This window comes from Cygnus olor, chromosome 18 (genome assembly GCF_009769625.2).
Source record: "Cygnus olor isolate bCygOlo1 chromosome 18, bCygOlo1.pri.v2, whole genome shotgun sequence".
Classification (NCBI taxonomy): domain Eukaryota; kingdom Metazoa; phylum Chordata; class Aves; order Anseriformes; family Anatidae; genus Cygnus; species Cygnus olor.
In genome coordinates, this window is record NC_049186.1 from 4,848,262 (window position 1) to 4,875,142 (window position 26,881).

Below are 26,881 nucleotides of genomic sequence, written 5' to 3' on the forward strand. Positions count from 1 at the left end.
AAAAAACTGCATTAAAAAAAAATACATCACAGAATGGTGCACGCTTCAAATATAATTTCTGGTATCTCTGTATTCAACAATCTTTTTCATTACATTTCAGGGCTGAGACAAACAGCTCAATCTCCTCTCTGTGAATACTTGAATAAAGACCCAAGATCGCTCGGGCTCTGTTTGCACTCTTTGTGAATTCACATCGGGCAAATAACCCAGAGAATGTATTATTTCAGGACAGGACCATGCCAGGGAAACTCATTTGAAGCAAATATCGGATGCTGCATGAGCAGAGCCACTGCTGAGCTCCTCCAGTCGAGCTACTTCAGCAAATTGTGGGAGGGAAACCACGCGGGTGACCGGCCCCGGCTGTCCGAATGACAGATCACGTTGTAAATACCAGGGCATTTTCCTCACTGAAGTACTTCAATTTATTTTAATTTCCATTTACCGCAGGTGACGTTTCGCACAAAAATGCATTTAAAGGCTCAGGCCCTGAGCAAGCTGCGGCACCCCTTGGGAAGCCTCTGCCTTTGCAGGGAGCAGGCAATACATTTCCCAAGAAATAAGGTCCCTGATGAAAACCTTGACCAACTTCCCAGTCAGGGTGGTATTACAACCCTGCAACGAGCACCCAGCACGTACTTCAACACAAGCAGAGCTTGCCAGCAATGTGTAATTGAGATTGTTAATTAAAATACTTTATGAATGCTATAAACTGCCGAGGGATCCTTCCCGAGCAGGATACAAGGCTGCAGCCACAAGCCTTCCTCTCCCTAACTCCTTGCGGAGCAGAACAGAGCCAAGCCCTAAGCACAGGCATCAGCGAGTTTTATTCCTGTGAACATGAAGGGTCGCAGACACGAGGGTTACGGGCTCAGTCACCTTGATGTACCTTAATCTTCGCTTGATTGGGGCATAAATCAAATGTATTTGCTGCACGCTCGGGCAGGGTAATGCCTGCAGGCTGCCAGAAACGGCCTTCGGGGGGCCCTGGAGATGTCACCATCCTTGGCAGACTGCTGACGATGACATCCAAAAGCAACTTGACCAAAAGGTAGACAAAAATACCCATTTTGCCCACGTGAGGCCATGCTGTGGGCACTGTGGGAGGATGCTCCCTGTGTCCCATGGGTGCCGAGGGCTCTCCAGCCGCAAGCCGCCTGAAGTGACTCAAGCACAGCTCAAAAACACCAGCTGAGCACTTTAACTCCACGCACTAACACATCGAGAAGCCTCCTTGGCAAAGCCCTGCGTAAGGCAGCCCCCAGCACATCGACATTTTGGGCTGAAAATGAATGAAAAGCAAAGCCCACTGAGGAATAGGCCACAGCAAACCGAGCTGGAGGTGCTGGGGAGATGCAAACCCAGGAGCAAGGAGGGAGAGGAGCTGGGTGATGCCAGGAGGACCCCAATATCAGCAGCGATGTCCCCAAGGCACTCCTCAATGGCAGCGATTTGGGGACAAACAGAGCCGGGCAGGACGCAGGAACCCTGTCCGTTCGCTGTCACACTGTGCGACCTGTAATTACCGGGGGAATTCGGAGTCGTGTAACGATTACAAGAACAAATACTTTAAGCGCCTGGAAATTAACTGAGCTCTGGCAGTAATTAAGCTTGAAGATTAATCAGTCATTAGCAAATAACACCCTTCGTCTGCTAACCACTACGCAGGGCCAAGGGAAGAGAGGGGCAGCAGGGCAGGGCACCGGCACGCAGACCCCAGCCTGGGACCCCCGCTGCCACCTACCATGTGGGGACAGCCCCAGGACAGGGACCAGGGCTCCCCCGAGCCCCCAGCTCTGGCATTTTTGGGGTCCATTTGGGATCAGCCACCTCGCACCCGCTCCATCCCTCCCCAAGCTCTTTCCAGCAGGGCCCCGGTGCTTCCCCCGCAAGCTAACGTTTCTCCTGCCCAGCAAACAGCTCTCCAGGAAGCTTCCATAAGTACTTCTAATTTCCTTCCCTCTGATGATTTACGAGGGTTGCATTCAATTAACAGCGGCATTGATTTTCCTGCAGCTGACTGGCAGCCTGCTGGCGCTCGGTATGAAAGCCACCGCTCACCTTCCCGCACGGGCAGGGAGCGCGGACGGCTGGAAAAGGGACTCAGGAAACCCAGAGGCAAGCAGGGTGCTGCAGCTGATGCTCCTAACCCAGTGTGACAAGCCATGGACCTTCCCCAGAAAACCCTTGGCACCTCCTCTAGGTCGGATTTTGGACACTTGGGTGTACCAAAAGCTGTCTCTAAAGCCCTGCAGGAGCAATGCACAGAGGCACCCACACATGCCCAGCCCCAGACAGCACCTACAGAGCTGAAGATGACTTTTGCCATCCTGGGGAGCCTTCCAGCTGCATAAAGCTGCTTGTCCTGACAGCTGAGGGGCTTTCCAAGGCCTGTGGTTCATTACACCCCACGTATTTGGATTCCTCCGTCCTTTTCCCTGCAGAAATCCACCCCCCTGGGCAGGCACAGGGGCACAGGCTGCGCTGCTGATTGCAGGGGTTCCGTACAGCACACGGGGAGCTCGTCCCTATCCAGGAGGTGCTCTGCGAGCCCACATCCTTCCTATTTCGGTGGAGATCCTATCATAGGCATGAGAGCACTTTGGAAAGGTGAGAAATAATCCTCTGCTGCTCAGACGGAGTCGCAGGCACCAGTTTGTGCTGACCGGGGAGGGGATGAGCACAGCAGCTGTGCTAACCAGAGTGGCTTTAAAGAATCAAATCCCTTTGAAATTACCACCCTTTAATTGTATCAGCGTTTGCTGACAGCTTCAAGTCAGTCACGGGAGATCAAAGAGGGAGGGAAGAGGGAACAGGCCAGGATGGAGCCAACAACCCCACTCCCAGGCTGGGGCTGCCTTGGGCTCAGCTGCTGGAGCCCCTTTCCCTCGCAGCCCTATAGCAAAGCCAAGCCCCAGGGGCTACAGGGGAGGAGGAAGCACAAAGGAAATGCTCGGAAGATCTCAGAGACACTAAGGACCATCAACCCCATCAGCTTCATCTGCCATTTGGGATGCTCCCAGGAGATAATTTATAAGGAACAAAAGGTGATGAGCTGGAAGAAGTCACCCCCGCCAAGGAGTATTCTGCCCCTGAAAACTGAGAAAGCTGTAATTTCCAGCACTCGGTGCCATCTCAGAGCAGCCACAAAACCCAGAGGATGCTTTGAGCAGGTCTATCAGCTCTCATCCTCCGTGGTCTGTCTGCCCCAGACTCAGCAGATGAATCAGACCCTCCCCTCAGCCCTGCCATTAGAAACCCAGAGCTGTGACACCCCCGCAGCAGGGTCACTGCTAGGTGTCACCAGCACGTGTCACCAAGAGCCACTCGTCCCTCCGAAGTGCCCGAGACCACCCTGGACCCACCTGGGACAAGCAACTCCACAGGGCTGCTGCCACCCAACGTGAGATTTCCCTCCAAAGCGATCGCCACCAGCCCACATAAACGCTTCTAAGTTCATCTTTTGGCTGCTGATGTACAGAAATTACCGTAACCTGGAATTGTTCGTTCTTTTAATGAGAAATTGGCCAAAAACATCATCAAATGGGAGCCAGCGCCTTCCAGTCTAGCAGCCACATCCCTTCCTGGGCAGGATTTCTGCTGTCCTGCTCATGCCCCCAGCCATCAGCCAGCCCCGCGACGACAATGGCCCCAGCAGCTACCATCACACAGACAAATGATATTTTTCAGTGGTTAAAATTACATTACTGAAAAGGCAAGAGCGCGCACTCGCAGGCTTCCTGTGCAGCTTTAATTCGTGCGTGCACTCAGTTCAGCGCAGCCCAGCCTTTAATTGCAGGCTCTCTTACTGTATTTTCCATTAGAGGTGCAGAAGAGACTCGGAAGGAAAGCGAGGGAGAGGAGTGGAAATGATCGTGGAAACACCGAGGTGCAGAAACCCTCACCAGCCGCCGAGCAAAAGCAAAACACTGCAGCACCCGCGGTGGCCTCGGTGACAAGGTGCAGGGCAGCGGGGACAATTGTGTGTCACATCCCTGCACCGTGTCACCTGGATCTCTGCCTGAGCAAAGCCTGCTCTGCATTTTCCCAACCTTGCAGAGCTTGCCACAAGCACTGCGCCTTAGTGGGTTTTTTTTGTCTTGGTTTGTTTCTTTCCACCTCTGCCCCTCTGTATTCAAGTTCCTTTACCTACTATATTTTTGCAGGCCATGGAGTGACAGCAAATTAGTACGAATAAATGTTTAAAACCTCCCTAGCAAAAGGTAAATCTCTTTGTCTCTTTGGTAAATCAGCATGTTGTGATTTGAAGGCTGATGGCACCTCTCACGCCATCGGCACATGGCACGGACGCAGCCCATGTACCACGGGAGCACTGGCGCCGTGCCACGAGCGTTTCAGGACCGGCCAGTTTGCTGCTATTTCACTTTTAGCCTTGCTCGGCTCCAAGGCTGGACATCTCAGCCCCGTGTCTCAAACCACAGTCATTTCAGTGGCTGTTTCAACTTGGTGTTTCCGAAAGGGAGGATGGAGAGGAAGCTGTGGGGCTGGTGGCTCGGTGCCAGGCAGGACACCCAGGCTTTGTTCCCTTCACAGCCCTATTAGTTTTATTTTTATTGCTTTGCATCCTGGACAGACCATACAATCGCCTCCCACCTGGGGCTGCTGCCTGCATGGGAGGTGAGATACCTCCTTATCCTCTGCAGGACACAGCAGCACGGGGTGGACGATGAGAGAAGCAAGGCTGGGATTTCCCAGATCCTCCCCATGGTGCCAGGCATCACCTGGGCACCGATTTGGAGCCTCATCTGCAGGCAACCCATCCCCTGTGGTGCTTCTGCAGCAGCAGCAAGCACGATGGAGACATGTTTGCAGGGAGAACGTGAGCACAGAGCAGCAGAGCTCGCTCCGGGGTTTGATAGCAAAGGGAGCACAGCCCCCTTTGCACCACGTCCTGCTCTAACCCAGCTCCAGCTCTGCCACAGCTCAGCAGTGAAGAGATGCTCTTCCACACTGTGACACCAGCAGCAGGGACAGGTGCTCCAGGTAACCCCAAAGTTCATGGTAACTTCAGAAATTCCCCCCAAAAAAACTTTCCAGAAAAGACAAACACCACCGATGCAGATCTCCCCAAGCCCCATGCCCTGGGGAGCTCTGCCAGCAGCTCAGCCCAGGAGTTTTGACAGCGCTGAACACATTGGGGGGATTTTTGCTTCTGCAAATCCCCCGTGCCCGTGATCCAGAGGCCAGCAGCGGTGCCCGGGGCCGCACGGGACATCAGTGCAGCCTACTGACCTGTCCAGAGGGAAGCGCGCTTCGTCCCCTTTGTGGAAGTCAGTGCTGTTCTCCAGCCTGGCCAGGATGTCCATCCTCTTCATCAGCAGCTCCAGCATGTCGCTCATTCGCCGCAGCACCCCTCGGGACTCCAGCGCGCCCATCACTGCAGGGGCACAAAGAGCAAGGGGACATGGTCACAGCCGGGCGCTGCCGCGGTGCACCGAGCCGGGCGATGAGACAGCGAAACCCCCCCGCGATGCTTCGGCCCCTGAGCTGCCCGCCGTGCTGCCCCTGTGCCCCCCAGGTGGGCTCGGTGGGTTTGGGGCCATCTCAGTGCCCTGCACATCCCCTCCCTGGCTTTGCAGCCCCATACCCATCGTCGTGCCCAAGGTGCAGAGCTCGGAGTAATCCCTGCCTGAGCCTGAATTTATCCGGGCTGCTGCAGATCCCATTAGCCAGCCCCAGCCCTGTCCTCACCTGCCTCTCTGGGCATAAACTCCCAGCACACCCACCCGACCCTGCCTGCCCCAAGTGCTTACAGAAACCGAACTTCATTCTCGAGCACTAAACAAGCAGCCTTTTGTTACACGCTTCTATTTTTCACTCTGCGAGACCCACCTAGCCCAACATCCTGCCTTTGGCAGCAGCCTAAAGGGGATGTTTAGGGAAAAGCACGAGAAACAGAGCAAATCCCCGCTCCTCCCTCAACACATCCTCCCAGCAGCACCACGTTTTCCTACTGCAGAGAAAAAAAAAAATCTTTTCTACCCAGACCGACTACAGGATAGGTGCCCCAGGCGCTGGAAATAGCTCACTGTTTGTGCATTGCATCTCAGCAAAGTTTTCCAGCAGGGAAAAACCCCCGATTCCCAGCCCCATTTTGCACTCTTCTTGCTTCGGGCTGGCACGGCACCGACCAACATTGTGCTGAAATTGCTGGCAGCCGAGCTCCCTGAGCCCCCGGACCGGCAACACGCGGGGTCCTGGTTTGATCTTCTGCTTAGTGACAGGCAGCCCCGAGCCCCGAGCCAAGGAATGGAAAATAAAGCTCCCGTTTCATCTCAGCATGCTTCATTTCATGTCTGCAATAACTTAATCAGCGCATAATCCCCAAACTTCTCCCGTTTAGCTTATCTCCACACACATGTGCTTGTCAAGAGGCAGCACACATTTCGTTTACAGAGCAGCAGGAGATGCACAGACGGATGCTGCGGGGGGCTATCGGGATCTGGGCAGCTCCCCTGCTGCTGCAGACGGGCACAAACCCAGCTGTAGGAAGGTCAGAGTGCAGCCCCCTGCCCACGTCAAGCAGAACAGGGACCTATACATTGGTGGCATCCAAATGACCGTGGTGTTTTATGGCCGTGCTGGGATCTGGCTGCCCTAGGAAATCTCCCAAGGTTTGACTCCTGATGCTGCAGTGCTGAAGCCATGCAGGCAGCAGGGGGGATTCCCAGCTCCGACATGGGAGGGCTGCATCGAGCACCGCAGCTGATCCGGGGGCTTTGGCACCCGCGTCCCCCTCTGCAACAGGCTCCTGAGCACCCCACAGAGCCGGGCGGCGCTAGGTGCTCGCCTCAGCAGCTCCATGGGTGCTGTGAGAGCATCGCATTGCTGCCACATGCACCTGAGCAAGGTTACATCCGAGCCCTAAACCCTATGGGAAGCTGACGGTAGGCCAGCAGGACCTCGTCAAGGCCAGCAGGAATCTTGCTGCTTGGCTAAGATTATCAACAACACATTATTTTTTCCTGACGCTATCCAATAAAATGGAAGAAAAACAGAGTGAAAGCAATTCCAAAAAAATAAATAAATCGTCCCATCCATTCCTGGGACTTTCAAACCCTCCCTGGGCTCCCATGGCAAGGAGTTGGAGACTTCTGCTTGGATCAGCGGGTGCTCGTGGTCCTGAGCAGCCCCAGACCACCCTGGCCAGGTCCAGGAATGAAGCAGCCACCTTTGCCTACCCTATCACCCAAGCCAGAGCCCAATCCTCCGGGTGGGGCAGGAGTCACAGCCTTTCTCACTAAAAGGCAGGACTGCTGAAAAATGCACAATTAAAAGATGCTGTGGGGGTCAAAAGTGGAAATTTAGACCCCGGAGCTCAATTTGCTCTGTCCAGGGACATCCCCAGACACAGCTGGGCAAACATGGCAAAGACATGGTCAACAAAAACATTTTGAAATGGGCTTAAGTCAAAAAATCCACCCCGAAAATGTGTCCTGGATGGATCGGGAGCCCACAGCCGTGCTGCTCTGCTGGGAAATGGCAAGGGAGATCCCGGCAGGGGAGCAGGGATGATTTAGTGTTGCTGCCGCCTTCGCCGCTCAGAGCCGGCCTGCTGCCCCGCTTCGTAGCCAGCCTGCACTCATTTAATTAAGAACGCTCATTTAGCCGTGCTGCTCGTTTGAAATTTAAATGGCTGCTCGCAAAGCCCAGGCAGCAACCAGCTCTGCCCCTTATTAACACCCAGCCACACGCAGGGAGCTGGCCCCCATGGAGAAGAGCCAGGAAAATCCCTCCCAGGGGGCCACCACCTCCCCAGCAAGCCCCTTGGGGTCACCCGTGGGTATCTCCCACATCGCAACCCCCCCGGGACCCTGCTGCAGCCCCCCTGTGCCAGGGGGGGTCTCACCCTTCATGCAGGGCTGTCCTGGCACATGTGTCCCCCCCACCGTGCCCTCCCCTGGCTCCTGAAGTGAAGTCCAAGCTCTGCCCATCGCCACCTCTCCTCTGCTGGGGTTGGCTTTTCCCCTTGTTGTTGTTGTTCCAGGAGCTTAAGGAGGATAACGAGGACAATTTGACATTTTTGGCAACCATTATTACATCTCTTGGAAAGCCTGCCTCATTAAAAACCCCAAAGAAAGGAGGAAAAGTGCTGAAGCCACTCTTTTTAAAACACGCAGGAGCCGGGGTTCATTTGTCACCCCGACACGGGCACTCGCAGCAGCCAGGCAGGGGCCGCGCTGCCCCCGAGCCCCCACCTGCATTTTGCGAGCTCCCTCTCAAATAAAACTCCTTAAAACCATCCACCAGCAAGCTCAGATGTCACGTCCCCAAACACCCGCCTAGGGTGAGGGTGCCTGCCTGGCTGCGGGGATTTGAGCCTCTAAACCCATGATGAAGATCCTCGAGAGCAGGGCAGGAGGCAGGAAAAACCCAAACCTGAACCAACAGCACAAAAACCCAGCGAAATAGCCTCGCAAGCAACTTCCCGCTAAAAAACAAAAAGCGAGAGAGCTGCTAATTACAAAAGAGAAATATTCTAATTACCCTTGATAATCAGCAGTGATGGGAGAGAAAACACAAGTAAAACTGCTCAACGGATTAATTGGAGTTTGCCAAAGTGTGACAGGTTTCTGACAGTTTTCTGAGTGGCAGACACTCTTTAAAGGCAATCACCGAACCTGACAGAGGTTTTCATAGTAGCACTATGAAATAATGATTGCAATCAATCATATCTTACTGGATTTCGTGAGACATGCTGGTAAACACAGCAGAGGGAGGAGAATTATTTATGGTGTTTCAGAAGAGCATACAGCTAAGTAATTGGATGAAATCAGGGGAAAAAAAAAGAAAGCATCCCCTCCGGGTGATATCTATTGGAAGAAGAAATAGTTTCTCTGCAGAACTGCTGGAAGAGATAGCCAATATGCTCAGATTTGGATGGGTCAAATCCCTGGGGAAGGCAATAATGACACTGGTGTCTTTAAAGCACCTTCTCGGAGCAAACGCATCTCTGGGCGAGCATCCCACCCGCGTGCTCACCTGGCACCAAAAGCTGCAGGAGCCAGGAAGCACATGGGTGGATCCTGCTCCGTGTGCAGGTGGCCCCAGTGGGGACAGCAAAATACAGTGCTGGGTATCTTGGTGGGGGCTGCATAAGAGCCCAGTGTGGGGCTGGGGGCTCTGGATAGGGAGTGGGGCAGAGCTGTCAAAGTCCAGGCTGTGCTGGGGGGGAGCAGCACATGGGAAGGAGGTTTTCTTGCTGGAGCATCACGTTTTGGGACCCTGAGCATCCTTGCCATGCCGCCCCAAGCTGCCACACCATTACTCTGAGTTGTCCCCACCCAGCGCTTCTCCAGGTTTTCAAATGGAGCTGAAACCCCCTGGGAGAAACACCCTCACTGAGCAACGTGGTCCCCTTAGCCTCTTGGGCTGATTTCAGCCTCCTGGCCCTGCTCAGGGCCTGCACCCAGATGGCAGCACCCATCCCTGGGTCACCTCGGCCCCATCCTGCCCAGGACAGGCCTCACGCTGCTCAGCACAAGCCCATCAGCCCCGGCTTCATGTCGAGGAGCTGGGGAAAAGAGAGGAATGTGCTGGGGAAACGGTGCTTGGGGTGGCACCCAACCTTCTGCATCCCTTGTGCTTCCCTCCTCGTGGGTGCAGGACCCCAGCGCCACCCCAGGGGTGCAGTGGTGGCACCTCACCTCACCTTGGTCCTTCTCACACTGCCTGCGCAGAGCTTTTCTACCCAAAGACCAGCCCAGTTTCAAGGGGAGCAAAAGCCTCCCTAACCCAGCAGCCCCAAGGTCCTGTCCCAGCCGTGCTGGGGAAACCGAGGCACAGCCTCAACCCACCCCTCCACAGCCCTGAACATCCTCCTGACATTTAAAATGTGATTCTGCAATATCTCTCTGCTGTTCATAACATGGCTGATTTGCTGTGGATTTTTTTCCTCCTTCTCAGACATAAGTCACATCCCTGCCTGGCTGTCTTGCAACAGCTGAACGCTCCACTACGAGAAGGGAATTTGCTCAGAGATGGTAAGATATTACTTACATCCACCGAAAATACCAGCTGAATTAATTTCAACCTAAAGCATCATTTGCTTTGCTTTGTTTTTCTCCTTTAAAGGACAACTCTAGGCTACTTAAACTCCTCGAAAGGACAGCATGCTCCTGAAGGAGCAGACTGCAGGAAGGAGCAGATGTTCCCGGGGTTACTCAGCAGAACCACAGCCTACAGCCCCATACCCTCTGCAAGGACCACAGCGGCTGGGAGATGCACCCAGGGCAGCCTGCACCATCCTGGGTCAGCAGCTGGCCCCGTGGCTGATCCTAAAGCAACGAACCACGGAGGCTTGGAGATGGAGAGCTGGTGGCCACCTTCGCTGCTTCCAAGGCAGCGAAGTAGAAGCCCCCCGCTGCTCTCCTGCACTCCTCTATTTACCTTCGCCATCGATTTTGATTCAAGCGGCTTAAAAGGCCACAGAGCCAACTAGGCCAGGGCTGGCCCTGATATAATCCGTTCAAATCGCAGCCCAGAAGCCCAGCACCACGGAAGCCCCAGGGCAGACCCAAGCTAGTGGTGCCCGGGTCCCTTTGGGGTCTCCGGCCTCACCTCCTCCTCAGAGGCAGCCTTCGCTCACCGACCTGTGTCCATGCCTGGCAGGGAGCAGAGGGGGCTCCGGGAGCTCCCCCCCACCCCATCGCCTCCCCTTTCCCCCACCATCCGCACAGAAACACGCACAGCACCAGGCTGCAGCTCCGTGCCTCCCCGCTAACACGTGCCCGCTCCGTATTTCCAGAGAAATAAGAAAAGGCAGGAGGCTGAGCAGTACAAACAGACACTTGCATTTATAGACAGGAGCGTTTCGTTACCGCAATGGAGAGCGTAGGGCTGTTCCCTCCCCATTTTTATTACTTCTTTACCCTCCCACCCACCAAGGGACAGAGATCTGCCCTGGGGGCAACGGGGACAGTCGCAGAAGTCCTGCCACAAACTGTCACACCGCAGGGAAAAAAAGCCCGGTCGTCTCCTCCTGTCCCCAGCAGTCCCATGGGAGAGAGGACAAGCACACACCCGACCCCAGCACAAGCTGCAGGTCAGCATTTTATTTAACCTTTTTTTTTTTTTTTTTTTTTTTTTTTTAACTCTTCCCCATCCCCCTCTTCACTGTTTTTTAATGAGTACTTACAGGGTATTTTTAGTTGCTCCTCTATTGCCAGCCAGCACTATTTTAAATTGCATCTTAAGCTATTCCGCAGCGCTCCAAACACCTCGCGCCGCAGGCGAGGCTGCTCCAAACAACAAGATTAACATCGATTTTAAATTGCTTCCTAAAACACAAGGACTGAATCAGTCGCGGTCACAGCGGTGCCCCAGCCCGAAGGACACGGTGCTCCGGGCCTGTGCTGGGTGCATTCAGCACCGGGGGGGGCAAAGCTGGACCCCAGATTTGGAGCTGGCACCCCTGCTCAGGGGGGCACCCCCAGGGCAAGGCAGCCCCAACATCGCTTCGTCCATCCTCTTTAGAGGAGAGGTATCCCCACGAGGGCACCGGCACGTAATTATCTGGTTCTCCTGCAGCCCCCATTGCTTGCCCAGGGAAAATGGCATTTTTGGGAGCCAATGTGCCATGGATGGCAGGAAACTGGCTCAAAGGACTCCAGGCTGGCATTCACATGCCCCATCCTCTCCCTCCTCTGCACCGCGTGCCCAGCTCCGCAGCTTTATTTACGACTTCACATTTGAGAGCTTCCCTAATTTAACGTTCCCAAAATGACCACCGGTTTTGTTTCAGCCAAAACTACCAGCCAAACAACTCTGGGCAGCCTGCCACTGCGTTTCAGGGGGGCAAAGAAATCACCCCTCCCTCCAAACCACCCCGGCTCAGTAGCCGCATCCTGCCAGCAGGGCATCAGCAGAGCCATGGGAAGGGGCTCAGCTAACACCCGCCTGGGCTGGATAAAGCCCTGGGCCCCCATTTCGGCCACAGCAACAAATAAATCAGTGGGGAAAAATCCAGCTTTTAGAGGCTGCTCTGGTTCCCGCTGTGCTAGCTTTCTTTTCTGAAGTACCTACTGCCTCCCGGGCTCAGGATGAATTTTGATTTAGGAGTGAAAGGGGTAATAAAAGCACAGAGAGCCGTTAACATTCCTCCTGGCTGTGGTGGGGTGTTTGCTCATCACAGGTTGATGGAAATGCCATTTGACTTCCTTAGGAGCTATAGAAAATCAATTAATTGATTTAATCATTCCCCGGGGATCCGCTGCTCACGGAGATAATGGAGCGCTGGGGGCCAGTGGGACGCTGCTGGTCCGACACAGGGGGGACGTGGGCAGGAGGGGGCCACAGCCCTAGGCTTTGCTTGAACAAAGTGCTCACCCCAAAGGGACAAGGATCAAGGGGACAGCGTGAGCTTCCTGAGCCCCACAGCCCCCCCCGTGCACCACAGCGGCCCCTGGGGACATGGCACATGCCAGGACCATCATTCACCTCTGCTCCCACCCCATCACAATTAGCTGCTCCGTCAATTTATGGCTTGTGAATCAGCACTGCTGCCTTCCAGGAAGTTTGGTGGCATTTTAATTTATGTTTTCAAGCCTGCAGGCGTCCAGTTCTGGGCAGCGATTGTACCAAGTGGGCACTCCAGGAGGAGACGTGCGCCCAGGGCGGGTTAGGCCTTAACCACCACTTCAGCCTCCGGCTTCATTTCACACCTCTTCGCCCTGCAAAGCAGCATCTGCATCTTACTCCTGCGTGCATCCCAGTGGACTGGGTGCTGAGCCCTCCTCAAGCACAGAGAAAACAGGCTGGGTGCCCCATCCCTCCCCAAAAACTGCCACTGGGAGAAACCACCTCAAAGCTAACACACCTGAGCCACTCAGAGATAAATGGGGACCCCCCCACTGATGTCTTTATTTTCCCCCCTATTTCAACAGCAGTCATTTCCCTGCCTGGAATAGCAATTTAATAAGAGCTGTAAAGTTTTACACTACCACTTTAAGCTCCCTTTTCAGAAGGGGGCTGGAGACTCGAGCCCAGCACGTGTACCCCAAGTACAAGGGCACACTGAGCTGGGAGCAAAGCGCCCAACAGGCAGCACGGGCTCGTGCACCAGCCCAGGAGCACAGGGAACGACACCCCCAGCTCCTCTGCTACCACTGCTGCATCCCTGCCTGGCATCCTGGGGGACACCAGAAGACTCAGGCACAAGGAGGGGATGGGTATTTTAACCAAACCCCACTTTTTCCACCCGATCCTGGTGCCAGCTGCACTCGCTCCCTCAGATGGAGCCGCTGCCACCCACAGCCACTCCCCGCGGCCACTTCTCAGCACCCAGCATGGCATTAAGCAATAATTAACAAAGCCTCCCTGTACCCAACAGCCAGAGTAGCAGAAGTCATCACTGCAGCCGCATGCAGTGCTATCTACTTAAAAGAGCCCCCGGAGCACCCGAGCGTCTGCCAGGAGCCGCAGGGTGCGGGGCTGGGGGAGAGGCAGAAAGCCCTCACTCCACGTTTGGGATCTGCCTTGCTTCAGCATCTCCATTCCCTACAAAGGACTGGAGGGCAGCAGGGAGGAGATGGTCCTGAGCTGCAGCAGCCGCCATAGTGCAGCTTCTCCAGGCAGGAAGGGCAAGCAGGAAGCTCTCCAGGCTTCCCGAGCCAAGGAGGTGCTCCAGCACCGGCCGGTTTGCCTTGGCACTGGCCAGGCAGCCTCTTCCAGCATCAGCCGGCTGCTCGGAGCTGCTTCGGATGGGGCAGCAGCAGCAGAGCCGGCCGCGAGGCACTGCAGGGGCTGTAGGACATCACTCGCAGCTGCAGGCAGGCTCTGGGTACCAAAGAGCTGCCTGGCACACTTCTCCAGGCGGGTTTCACCTTGCTGGCATCCCTCCATCCACCTGCAAGTTCCAGCAGACTCAAATCCAGCTCTCGATGCAGCAGAAATAAGCTGTGGGGATATGCAGGACCCACGCCCTCCTAGCAGCCTTAGTGCCACCAGCACCCGCCCCAGGGACCTGGGGAAGCTACCAGCCACCCCACTGGGGTAGATATCAGACAGGGGAGCCTCCCGATGCCTTTTGCCAGAGTTTTGCATAAGCCAAATCTGAATTCAGGTCACGGTGCTGCAACAGCACTCCCGTCCCTCCGCCTGCACAAGTGCCCCGCTGCTGCCCGGGCGAAGCGCTCACGCTCCAGCGGTGGATCCTGACAAGGTGCTTACAAGCCGCTGCAGATGGTTACCCGGCCCCGCTCAGCAAATGACAAAACACAGCCAGAGCAGCCCTGGGGAGAATTGTAACTCACCCGGGAAGAAACTGGGAATAATTATTGCTGAGTCTGCCCAGCCGAACCTGCCCAGCTCCGTCCTTCACTCTGCTCATGTCCCCCCATCATTGCCACTTGGTGACACAAGACTTCGCAAGCAGTTCTCCTGGCATCATCAGCATGCATTAAAGGCGATAAGACAAATGTATAACCCTGCAAGACTTTTTGAAAGCAAAGGGAAGGTGAGCATCACTGGAAGGGTACACGTGTGCCTTACATCTCCAGCCCAGGCATTTGCTCCCAGGGGGTTTTCTCCAGCAAGACCCATATGGGTCAGATGAGAGGGGCTGGCAAAGCTACTCGGAGGGATTTTGCTGGTCCCAAGCCACGTTTCCATTAAAATAACCTCATTCCCTGCCTGAAGGCAGGGGCAAAAGCAGCAATAACCCTTCCCAGGACAGAGGGAACTGGGATATATAAGGACAGATGTGTGTGTGCTGTTTTAACCCCCCTCAGGCTGAGCAGCACCTTGCTGCAGCCAGCACCCCGCAAGCAGAGCCGAGCCACCCCCGCACAATCAGCTCTACACAGGGGTCAGAACCATGCACACACCTCCTCCTCCTCCCCGAGCTGCAGGAGGACGACAGTTTCTCGAGCTCTCTCTGATCATTAGCGATGCTGAGCTTGACCTTTCCGCATCTCCTGCGAGAACAAACGACGGAGGTATCTGGCCAGGCTAATCCAGCCGGGGAGCTGCCGGAGCGGGAGGGGAGCCAGCAGAAGCAGGAGCGAGAGCAAAGGACCCCTCTTAGGGGATCACGTCGGTTCTCACATTTCTGTTTGGCCTCTTTGCTCAGCTCCTCGGGGAGCCATTCAGGGGATTGAACGAACACGAGATCCCATCGTTTCATGGTACTGTGACTCCGGAACGGCAGAGATGCCCTACAAAACCCTGAGCAACCTTCACTATTATCTTCTGTGGCACAATTCCCCCTCCGTGAGCATCCCTCCTCCTGAGGGAGGAACCACGAGCACCAAGGTATTGAGCTGTGCTGCACAGCCCTAAACAACCTCTCCACTTCTGTGTTCATTGAGGGAAGAAATTGCTTTAAGCAGGTGAGACTCCAGGATCCAGAGCAAGCCACGACCACAGGAGAGGCGCAGAGCTTTGGTAGCTGTAAAACAGGACAAGGGCTGGTTTCGGGAGGGCAGGGGGGGATTTCTGCCAGGTGATGCTCAGTACCGTTTCCAGCACAAAGTGCCTTGGCTGCTGGCCCTCTCCCGAGAACTCTGAAGTCCTGTGCAATGAACCAAAGCCATCCTGGCAGACCAGGAAAGCAGCACTGTGGATGGGGCTGCCTGGGAAGCCTGGTACTCATCCCACAAGCTGTCCAGTATCCTCAGCCCCAAGGAGATCAGACCCCAAAACACATTTCAGCAACCTAGGATGAGGTGCAGCAGCCTTGCAGAGGACGTGCTTCACCCCTGCTCGCCTGCCTGTTCCAGCTTGCTCTCTGAAAGCAGCTCAGCGCCACCCTTCCCTTCCTTCGTTTCCCATGGGGCTGAGAAAACACAACGCGGGAGCTGTGGTCACCAGCAGGAAGCCATCCGGAGATGCTGCTGGGGGATTGTTTTTTGGGGGAAAAAGGCAGGTGCTGAGCTTCTCAAGCCAAGCATCGGCCCGGACAGGAACCACTTGAGGCTGGGTCAGAGAGGCAGCTGCAGGAGCAGCATCAGTGAGCGCACAGCCAGCAACCACATCCCAAAGGTGTGTACGAGAGCCACTCGAAGCACTCACACCCAAGCACCACCAGAATCGGCAGAACTTTGGTCCAGGCTCTCGGAGCCAGCACCAGGCACAAGCCAGCAGCGAGGGCTGGTTTGGGAATTCAGACCCATCCTACACATCCCCAGGGCTGCTGCGCGTCCCTGCGGCACCTTCCACCCCAGCATATGGGGGAAAAATAACAATCAGAAGTCCTGCCGCTTTTAAACTAGCTACAGCAGTTGCGGGCAATATTCCAGATGCTTGTAATCATGGTTTAACACTTAACAACCTATTTCCCTCTGCTAAGCCCCGCAGCAGCAGGCTGTGTATCATTGCCGAGACCAGCCCAGGGCCCCTGAGCTGCCGTCACCCTGCCAGCACTCGCTGCTCCTTTCTGCCCATTAAACATTTTGGTGAGGTTTTAGGATCAGACCCCTGCCCCAGGCCAGCTCTACTCCAGCAGTAAAACAAAGCAGAAAGAGATGCTCAGGAAGGAGAAAAAAAAAAACAACATTTTAAATTCCAAGCAGGAGGAGAGACGAGGGCACAGAAACCTGAATCTCTCGAGTCTCGAGCTGCTCCCAAAGCGTCTCCCACATTCAAAATTTATAGACTTGTCTGTTCTCTTTTTCTAATCTAGATCTTTGTTTGTAGAACAAATTCTCTCAGTGGCCATTTCAAAACAAAGGAACCTTTGTCTGTGTTTACTTGACGGCAGCGGATTAGGATAAAATAACTCGCATTTCTGAAGGTTTTTATTTATCGTTAAGAGGCAAAGCCTCTGCTGCATCAAATCGTCAGGCAGAGAACCCATCCGAGGAATGATTTCCGGCACACACCGGGAAACTTGGAGAAAACCTCCTAGAAGCGGATTCACATATAAAAATAAAATTAAAAATGGGATTAACTCCTAGATTGTGACATTGTCCATTTCTCCTTTTCACGCTCCAGCCTTACATCTGTCTTCATTTGGCTTTGATTGTTGCTCACAAAGCTCCAAAGCCAGGACAGCCCTGGGTGAGTCCGTGCCATTCCCCTAAGCCCCCTGCTCTATTCAGAGCACCCTTTGGGTGAGCTCACGTCAGACCCAGGGGCAGATTTTGGGTTGCAGCACCCAAGGGGCAGGGCTGGGCTGGGCAGGACATGGGGGAGAAGCAGGAAGAGCCCCAGCCTGGGTTATAAACCAGCACCACTATGGATGCTCCACAAGCCAGCAGGATTTCTCCAGCGCTAATTATTTTGAAGCCCCGGGGTGCTGGGACCAACCCCTGGCTCTCCACAGCCACCCACAAATTTTGGCACTGGGGATGCTTTGCTCACACCTGGCAGGCCAGGATGCTGCGGTTCCATCCTGCAGACACAACCAGGACCGACACGAGGACCAGAGCAGGATCAGACCAAGCACCCCGGTAAACGCACCTGCTATGTTGGTGAAGCAGCCCATGGCCAAGCAGATGGGGAAGGATGCTGCCGGCTTGCAACACGAAATTAATCTGTTAACGAACGATGCTCAGCAGGGGCTGCTAAACCCAGCGCCACAAGAAGCCCAAGCACCCCTTGCTCAGACAGACATGCACTCCAGAGGACCTCGGTTCGCTGTAGGTGGGGAGCCTGTCCCAGGACACCCAAAACCGTGCCAGAAGGCTCGGCAGACCTGAGCACACAGCCAGGAATTTCTCTGGAGCCACTGGGCCTGGACCTGTGCAGGTTTGTGAGCGCTGGCCCACTTCCCACCGTTGCTCGCATCAAAGCTAATCAGCCCAGCAAAATTAACCTGCTCCTCCGAGCTCGTCTCCCGCCCAGCATCTTAAGAGCAATGATAACAACCAGCAATATTTCTCGGGTTTCCCCAGGATCCAAAACATGTGTTAATTAAATGCCCGTGTATTATTCAAACAGACCTGTTGAGACCTCACGGCGCTAATAAAAGTGCATCCGTCTCTGTCCCACTGACCCTCACCTCCTTCCACAGGGGTTCTGCGCAGCTCAGCATCCCTCCATGGGGTCAGGCTCACGTCCCTGCCCCAAGCAGAGCAGACCCAGAGCTCTAACCGAGGTTTCTGCGCCTCACATCACCCAGAGGGGCTTTGGATGTCTCCTCCCTGGTGTTTTCCCACGTGCAGGGACCCCAGCACCAAACAGCACCCCTCCTTCAGGTACAGGGGAGGAGCCCTCCTCTTCCAGGTGGCCTGTTAGACAATAAATGGACCTAACCTTCCCCAACGAGAGACAAAACAGGAGAGAGATCTGCAGCAAATTGTCTGGAAGCAGTAACTAGTTCAGCAGATCCATCCAGTGACTTAGAATGGATTTAGTCTCAATTTCTGAGCTTCCTAACAAAGCAGCACTTGCCTTGGCTGGAGTTACAGACTAATTGAAGACGTGAAAAATTAGAAGACTTAGGTCGTAGACGTTTTTCTCTTTTATAAATGAAACACACCCAGACCGCGCAGCCCCCGAGCAGAGCAGGGGACATCTCTCCCTGCCGGCGAGGAGCACCCCAGAGCTCAGATGCAGCAAGGGGAGGCAGCTCACACATTTTGGTTTAATCTCCTACAGCAGGGCGTGTGGGTGAGTCAGAGGTGTGATAAAAGGTTCCTTCTGCTCCCTGATCCGTCTCACCTGGCAAATGAGACACACAAAGGTGGGAGTCAGGGGACTCAGGTTTGGGTTAAATTGGTGACCAGAGCGAGGATGGGAAAACTGACCCCACTACAGCATCCAGAAAGGGGATGAAGAGGCTGAATAACTGGCCTTTTGCTATAGTTTTGCACCAGCCTTATAAAGTTTTTTGGGGGTGGAACCGGGGACTTCTGCCCCTTCAGTGTCCCCCACCCTTCTCCTCCTTCTCTGCAAGCTCTCAAGGGTGCTGGGGATCTCCTGGGACAGAGGGGAATGTCCCAGGCAGGTGAATTTTTTAAGCACACGTCTTCTAAAAGGATAACCACAACGAAGCAGTTATCCACAGGCTTCTGCCCACCTTCCTCATATGCGGCTTCTCATCCCCAGCAGACCAAAATCCCCCCTAACCAGACTTTTGAAAGCATAACCCAGACTGGTTGCACTCAGCAAGGGGACCGGGATGCTAACAGAGCACCCGTCAGGACATTTTGCTAAAACCGGGATACTTTGCTTCCAATGTTTCAGAACCTGCAGGAAATCAAAGGCCTTTTGTTTTCCCTGCTCTAAGGAATGATTTCCACTCCCTGCAGACCAAAACTGCCCCAAACCACAGAGCCCTCCGAGCACCCGAGCCAGCCCCTCACGTGGGACCAGGTGCAGCCCATGTAACCCGCACCACCACCATCACCTGTGGGTCTCATCCTTCCAGCCCCAAACTCTGGTGCTTCCCCATCACCCTGTGGTGTCCAGCTTCCACACCCTGACACATGTGCCCCTGCTTTGCCTGCACAGCTCTGGACGCAGCCAGATTTTCACCACGTGGCTGCAAACTCATCCTGATGGCACCGTGACCATGCAGAGGGACTGGAGGGAGCTCTGCGATGTACCAAGCACCCTCCTATCGTCATCCCCAGCACTCCTCGGCTGGACCACAGGCAGTCATCGAGCATCGGGGGGACAGGATGGGCGCAGAGTTGTGCTTACCTTCGGTTCGGATGGTGAAGGGCGAGTCCCCCAGGCGCTTGGCTGAGAACTGGCCTCCCAGAGACGTCATCAAGAAACACAGAGTGAAAAATCCAATGCCCAGCACAAATATCCTGAGGGAGGGAAAGCAGCGCTATAAGGAGGTGTGCAGGGTACCCGGTTCGCTCCCCAGGACAGCCCCACCACCCGTCAGTCCACGGGGCAGCCCCTCAGCATCCCTGCACAAGCTGCTTTGCTTGGGGACTTGTGGCAGAGGTGGCCAGGGCAGCCCCTGATTGCTCCTCCAGCCCAGGGAAGGAGCATCCCTGCTGCCCCTGCAGTGCAAAACCAGGGCAGCACCTTGCCTCCGACCACAGCCAGAGCCACGCACATATAATGAGAGCCCCAAGATGCTCCTGCATGAAGCCTGGCAGCAAACCAGTGGGTTTCGCCCAAAACCACCCTCCAAAATCACTGCGACCTGCTCGGATGGACAGGCCTAGAGAGGGAGCCAAGGCCCTGTGCCTTGGGTGGGAAAGCTCAGCCAGAGCGGGCTGCAGGAACCGCTCAGACAATACCCATTCTCCTTCAGAGGGGGCCCAGAGAAAAGACAGACCTTGTGCCTTCCCTTCCTTCCACAGGAGCTAAAAAAAAACACGGCACTTTTTGTTCCCCCCGTAGCTAGACCCGCCGGTGTTTCCCCTTGTGTCCGCTTCGCACGCGAGGCACAGGCAGCCTTATTCTGGGGGACAGGGAGGGACCTGTGCTGGCTGGGAAATCACCCCCCAGATCTCCCGGTCCCTCTGGCTGCAAGCAGGATGAGAGCTCTCCGGGATGCTCCTCTCCAAGCCAGTAGCAATTTAGGGGTGAAAAGCCTGAAGGCAGGGCTCTGCACAAGCAGGAGGGTTATCACACACGAGGGGAGCATCACACAAAGCCTTCCCATCTCCTCGGAGGACAAGCACGCAAGGACAGCACACTGCATTTGGGGACGGCGAGGAGAGGAGCGCAGAGCCCGCTCCACGTCGTCCCGCACCTTGGGAGGTTTTTCCCAGAAAGGATTTTGGAAAAGTCTGCCTGCGAGAGACCCTCACTATAGATTTGTGAGTGCTACAGCCTCTTCTCCAAGAGATAAAAGGATTCTTTACTAGCTCGTGTTGAAGAGTGCTTTCTAGAGGCCAGGAAGCCCTCTCAGGCTTTCAGACGCAGACTTGGCCACCGCTCGCGGGATCACAGCGCGCCCAAACAGCCAAGCCCAGCAAGCGCCTGGCCGCCTTCCACCACGAGTTTCAAGGAGAAGAGACAACAGCCAAACATCCTCATGAAGCACAGGGTTTCTCTTTAAATAGCTGCACCCTATAGGTGATGAACAGCCCCAGACAGGTGCTCGTTGGCATTTCTGCCTCGCTGAGCCCCAGGGAAGCGAACCACGGAGACCGGGCAGCAGCAGCGTGCTCACAAGCTAACAGCATTACCTGCAGGGTGCAGGAGTCACGTGTGGAAACACAGCGCAGCCACCCCACGCCAAAACTGCACTTTTCCAAAGAAAAGCTTGGAAAGGAACGCCGCAGCCCTCCATCTAATCATTATTTTGTAGTTAAAAGGCAGGAATTAGGAGCCCCTTTGCACCGCCACCGGGAATGCTCACGGATCTCTTTGGAGACCCACGGACAGGCACAAGGACAGCCGACTTCACCGAGGGAGGGGATGTTCAAATGCCTGAGTAAAACATCCTAAATCCCCGTGCAGACACTCCAGGAATGAAGCAGACCAAGGCCCTTTTATTTATGAATGAGCCAGCCCCAGGGGATGGAGAGCAGTTTAGCCAAGCTATAAAAAGCATCACATCCAGACCTGCATCCCTAAAGGCCCGTTTGTGGCTGATGCTCATGAGCACGCCAGGATGACCAGGGAGCTCAGCCCCCTCCCAAAGCAGACCTTGCAGAAGGGCTCCCAGGGAGCTTTCGGCGCAGCTCGGGCAGGGAGGTGACTGCAGAGGCAGCAGAGCATCCCTGATGCTACAACGCAACAGGGCTTTGCACGATCTGCTTGGGGAGGTGGCGATTTGGAGACGTTGGGTACATCCCACTCCCTGTCCCCATCACCCTGCCCTGTGCCCAGCCACCCTGGGCTGGGAAGAGGCAACGGAGGGGTGGCAGAATTCACCCCTAGGGCAGGCGAGGGGGAAAGCTGCCTGCTGCAGGGCCTCCGTGGCAGAGGCTGATGTCCTCGCGGAGGAGGCACAAGCAGGAGGAGGAGGTCAAAGCCCAGCCCCTGGGCGAGTCCCTCAGCCCGTGACCGAGGGTCCCCCGGGAGCACAAGGTGCTGCAGAGCCCACCCGCTGCCTGCTGCCCCTTCCCAAGGGGCACTCAGGGAAGCATCACCCAAGGGAGGGATGGTGAAGGAACCAGAGCTGGTCCCGCTCTTTATTCTCACTCTTCCTATTGACAGTATCTTCATTGTTATGCAAGAGCTTGTTTACGCATTTTTAATCTTCATAATTATAACCTGGCAAGGAGCGGTGGTTCAACTCTGTGAAGAAAGGGAGGAAAGAAAGAGAGGGAAGAGGGAAAGGCTGGGAGGTGATCTGTGCTCAGGCATCTCATTAGCAGACAAAGTCTTTTTGATTTGGACTGGATTACAGAGAGTGGTGGAGATGCAGGAAGCTTTTTTTTCTTTTTTAAATAAAAATGAGGATCAGAGCCTAACCCAAATTAAGGTGCTTAGGAGAAGCAGACCCAGCCCGACAGCAGCAGGGAGCTTCCAGGGGTGGCTCGCAGCAGAGGACCCTGTCTTGTCTGCCTCGTGCTGACCTGCTCCTGGGGAATTGAGACATTTGGCCCAGCCTTAATCAAGCAGAAATTCCTTGTCCAGAAAATGAATGGCATGAAGTAGGTAAAATCTACCAGGGCTCAGATCTCCCAGATTGTAAAGCAACTGGGATGGGACCTCTGTCCCGCAGATGAAGTCATTTGCCAAGCACCACAGCGGCTCCAACACCCAAATGACATCCCCCCGGCTCGCTGGCTTTGCCTGTCACCGCACGTCACCTTTAATTCACCACCACAGCGCTCCGACGGGCCACGGCTCTGGTGCCAAGTCCCTCTGCACATCCACCTCGCGCTGAAATGTTCACAAATCGGGGCTGTGGCTCCGTGACCAAAAGAAGAGGAAGCCAAATCCCCCGGCTCTTCGGTGCCGATCAGAAGCGATGCCCACACGTCTCACATTTTAGCCCCTGCAGGTAAGAGCTGGATGCACCCAGAAGGGACCGAGCACCGCGGTGGGGGCGACGGGGCCCAGCAGCACCCAGCGGGACGGGGCTGTGACACCGGGGCCAGCTGCACGCGGTGCTGCCGTGCCTTGCTGGGACCGAACGGGGGAATATCACCCGGGCGCACAGGGAAGCCGAGGGCTGGTATCTTGTATCAGACAGGTTTTTCAACGCCCGAGGCTCTGGAGCCCAAAGGCTGAAGCACAATTTCCAACAGCAGCAGCCGGACTAACGCAAACTGCTCCCCCTGCCCCAAACCCTGTGCTGCTCACAGACACCAGCACGGCGCTGTCGGAAGGATGCTCAGCCACGGGAACCTTCCTCCATGAGGGGCCACGGAGCAAATTCTCTCACTGACCAGCATTGTAGATGCACTAAAAGCCTGCCCTTGGTATCCAGCAGGCAAACTGTCCCAAACACGCCCTGCTCTGCAAAACCCAGCGCCAGGCGAGCTGCACCAGGGCGCTCCCAGCCCCACGGTAAATCCTCGCCTGAACCCAGCACTCGCAAACTGAACGCCTTCTGCTGCTGAGGCTGAAGTCAGAGCCATCCGCGGGCGCTTCCACAACCCGTTCACACGCTGACTTGCTCTCCCTGCCTTTTCCACTTGCCACAGGCGCTTTCACGGCTCAGGGCTTCGCATTGCTTTGCTAAGCATGTCTGGAGCGTGATTAATGAAATGTTTTGGTGCAAAGGGTCAGGTTTCCTGCTCGCTGTTTGCTGATGGCACCGCTGCCAGGAGTCTACACCAGGCAGGGGATCTCACCACGGGTTTCTGCTGAGCAGAGCAGCTTTGCCCAGGCAGAAACAAGAATCCGATCTACAGGACCTGTCCCGAATGCCCCCACAGCAGCGTCTTCTCTGGCTCCTGCAGATTGTCCCCGATTCACATCGGTTGGGGGTGCTGATTTTAGGGGAGCAGAGCTGATTTGCACCAGGTTAGAGCTGGACTGGGCTGTAACCCGGTGCAACACTCACCTGGGCTGGGAGCAAGGTGACACAGCCCCGCAGGACCATGGCACAGAGGGGTCCGGAACAGCAGGGCACCAACGCAGGGGAGGTGCTGAGCTGGGTACTGGGACAGCTGGGAGAGGGTCTCGGGACTTTCTCCTCTTATAGAAGAAAGCCTGACTCGTTCACAGAGTAACCCCACTGGTTCCAGTGGTGCCCTTACTGGTCTGCACTGGTTTGAGAGCAGAAGCCAGCCCAGGACATGCAGGCAGGACTGTGCGGGACACCAGGAACCCCCTGCCTGGAGCTCTCCTGCCCTCACAACCCCCCACCCACCCACGTCCTCATCTCTAACAGGTCTTTGTGACCACCCCACGACTCACTCCCTGCTCCCAGGTCACTGCTGAGGACGAGCTTCCCCTGCCCCAGGCGTGATGCCGAGGGCCCTGGGCACAGGGGAGAGGGATGCTCGGCCCAGTCCCTTCCACCCGGGGACTTCCAACCCACTTGAGAAAACAAACAGCCACTCTCAAAGCTGTGCTGAGCGCACCCCTGGGGTGCAAGCATCCTTCCCACCTCGCAGGGCTGTTGCCCTCCCACAGTTGCACGCTCACAGCCCCAGAGCTTTGCCCCTTTCCGTCCCACTGAGCCACCCGTGTGCCCCAAGCTGTCCACGCACCCCACGCCGCGAGCAAGCCCAAGCCACAGGGACCCTCACGCCTCTGCTCTGCCACCACTTTCCCTTGTGACCTTGGCCAAGTCCCTGAGCCCCAGGGCGCTGCCACGGGATCCGGCAGCAGGAATCCCTCCAGGCAAGCAGCACAGAACTGGGCATCTCCAAAACACGAGCGCAAGCGAGCAGCACAAGCACAGCCCCATCCTCCTGACCGTCTGCGAGCAGCAGCCTTGGCTCAGCAAAAAGGCAGCGGTCAGATCCCTCCGGTGGTCCCGGGTGAGCCCAGGCTCCCCCATACAGTGGGGAGCGCCGCCGGGCTCAGCTCACCCCACTCCACACTTTGCTCCCCGCCACTTTCCCCTCGTGTGGGTGTTTTGCTCCCCTTAGAAAACAAAAAAAAAACAAATCCGAGCAATTACCGGGGCCTCCCATGTGGCGCAGGTCTGGGAGAGACCAAAAAGCATCTCTGGTGAAATGAGGATGCTGGAGAGCAAGGAGAGGAGGGGGAAAGCCAGTGCACGGAGGCAAGAATGGGGAGAGTTCAGCCAAGGGGGGAAAAAAAAAAGCCAGGAGTGGGCACGGACGTGCTGGGTTTCAGGCGGGGATACGGTATCAGCCCCAGCCCTGCTGCCAGTTCAGGTGTGGGTTTCAAAATCCCCGTCAGCACCGGCAGATCCAAGCCAGAGGAACCAATTCCCACACGGGTACCGACACCTCCGACGGAGGTATTAAGAAAAAGGCAGCCACAAACAGCCCTGAAATAAATCCCCCAAAGGTACCAGGGTGATGAGTGAACGGGGAGCCGGCGGGCAGCGAGCGCTGCAGGACCAGCACGATGCTGACCTGCGGGCAAACTTGCCTGGACGCCTGATATTTCCAGCCGGCACCAATCCCCCCGGTAAACCCCATGCAGAAATAAAAATAAAATTAAAATAATAAGAAGAAGCGAGCGGCAAACCCCATGCAGAAATAAAAATAAAATTAAAATAATAAGAAGAAGCGAGCGGCAAACCCCATGCAGAAATAAAAATAAAATTAAAATAAGAAGCGAGCCGCAAAACCCTTGCACAAATAAAAAGAAAATTAAAATAATGATAAAATAAAGAAAATAAAAATTAAATAAAAATTAAAAATTAAATAAAAATAAAAAATAAAATAAAAATAACAAAATAAAAATAACAAACAAAATAAAAATAACAAATAAAAATAAATGCTTTCCATCCCGGAGCCAAGACAACCAACTTTACCTAAAGGGTCTCAAGGTGACGAGACATCTTCTGACCATTATCTTGCCATCCGCGTTGACTGTGAGCATCCTTCAAAGGCGGGGGGCGGCGGGGAGGGGGCGACCCTCGCCCTCCCCCCCCCCCCCCCCCAAAAGGGGAACCTCGGCAGCGAGCTGGGGGGGGGGGGGGGGTCCTCAGCGGGGCCGCATGGCGCGGAGCTGGGCGCGGAGCTGGGCGCGGAGCGGGGCGCGGAGCGGAGCCAGCGGTGCCCCCCCCCAGCCGCCCGGCGAGCCCCTGGCGGGGCCGCCCCGCTCCGCTCCGCGCAGCCCCGCGGGCAGCTCCGCACCGCTCCGCTCCGCCCCGCTCCGCGCAGCCCGCGCCGGGGATGCCCGGCCGCCGCGTGCCACCTAGCGGCCCCGGCGTTATCGGGGGGAAATTTGTGGGGTTTTAGCCCCGTTTTTTGGTTTTTTTTTTTTTTTCGGAGTCACGGGGTTTGGGGACGGGTGGGAGAGGCTGGGGGAGCGGCGGGGGGGGGGGGGGGGATAAAGTCGGGGTGTTGCGTTGTGGGGGGGTGGTTTTGCGGTAAGATGCGGTTTTTGTGTGACGATGTGGGTTTTAGGAGGTGGTTTGTGCAGGGAAACGTGGTTTTGCAGTGGAAAATTCCACTAATCTTGCATATTCAAAAGTGGTTTTTCAGGTATAACAGTTGGGGGGTGTGTTAAGCAGGTAAGGGGACAGCAGAAGGTCCCCAGCGGAAGGTCCCACTGTCCCGAAATAAGGAGGATAGCTAAGAAAAAAGGAGACGAGCAGTGCAAAATCTGTAAAAACAAAAAATCGCCAGCCCTCTAGTCACAAGAGAAGGAAAGAAAAAGGAAAAGGAGAAATTAACAGGTGGTCAAATAAAATTGTACATATACAATACAGTAATAAGCATCGAGTGGGTTGTGAACCTGTAGCGCTCGGCCAGTGAGGAAATGGGAGGAATTAAGTGTAATAACAGGGAATATAAGGTTATGAGGTTAATAGGGAATAATAGGGAATATAAGGTTATAATAAGGGAATATAAGGTTACCATAAGGGAATATAAGGTTATGATACACTGTTGCTCCTGCTTCAGGATGCCTGCCATTGCAATCACAAATAAAAATGCCACTTCCCTGGCTGCAGGTG

General features: G+C 55.2%; 1 protein-coding gene across 2 annotated transcripts in view; it reads right to left on the minus strand.

The window, feature by feature from the left end:
• Nucleotides 1-25,896, minus strand: part of MGAT5B (alpha-1,6-mannosylglycoprotein 6-beta-N-acetylglucosaminyltransferase B) — a 57,350-nt gene extending 31,454 nt beyond the window's left edge. The window contains exons 1-3 of one of the 2 annotated variants that reach the window (XM_040530618.1): nt 25,733-25,896; nt 19,606-19,718; nt 5,251-5,395 (exon numbers count right to left, since the gene is read on the minus strand). In XM_040530618.1, the coding sequence (XP_040386552.1) occupies nt 5,251-5,395; nt 19,606-19,718; nt 25,733-25,800 (326 nt within the window). In that variant the 5' untranslated portion in view covers nt 25,801-25,896. The remainder of the gene's footprint in view (nt 1-5,250; nt 5,396-19,605; nt 19,719-25,732) is intronic. The other variant, XM_040530617.1, reaches the window with a different exon arrangement.
• Nucleotides 25,897-26,881: the final 985 nt, after the last annotated feature.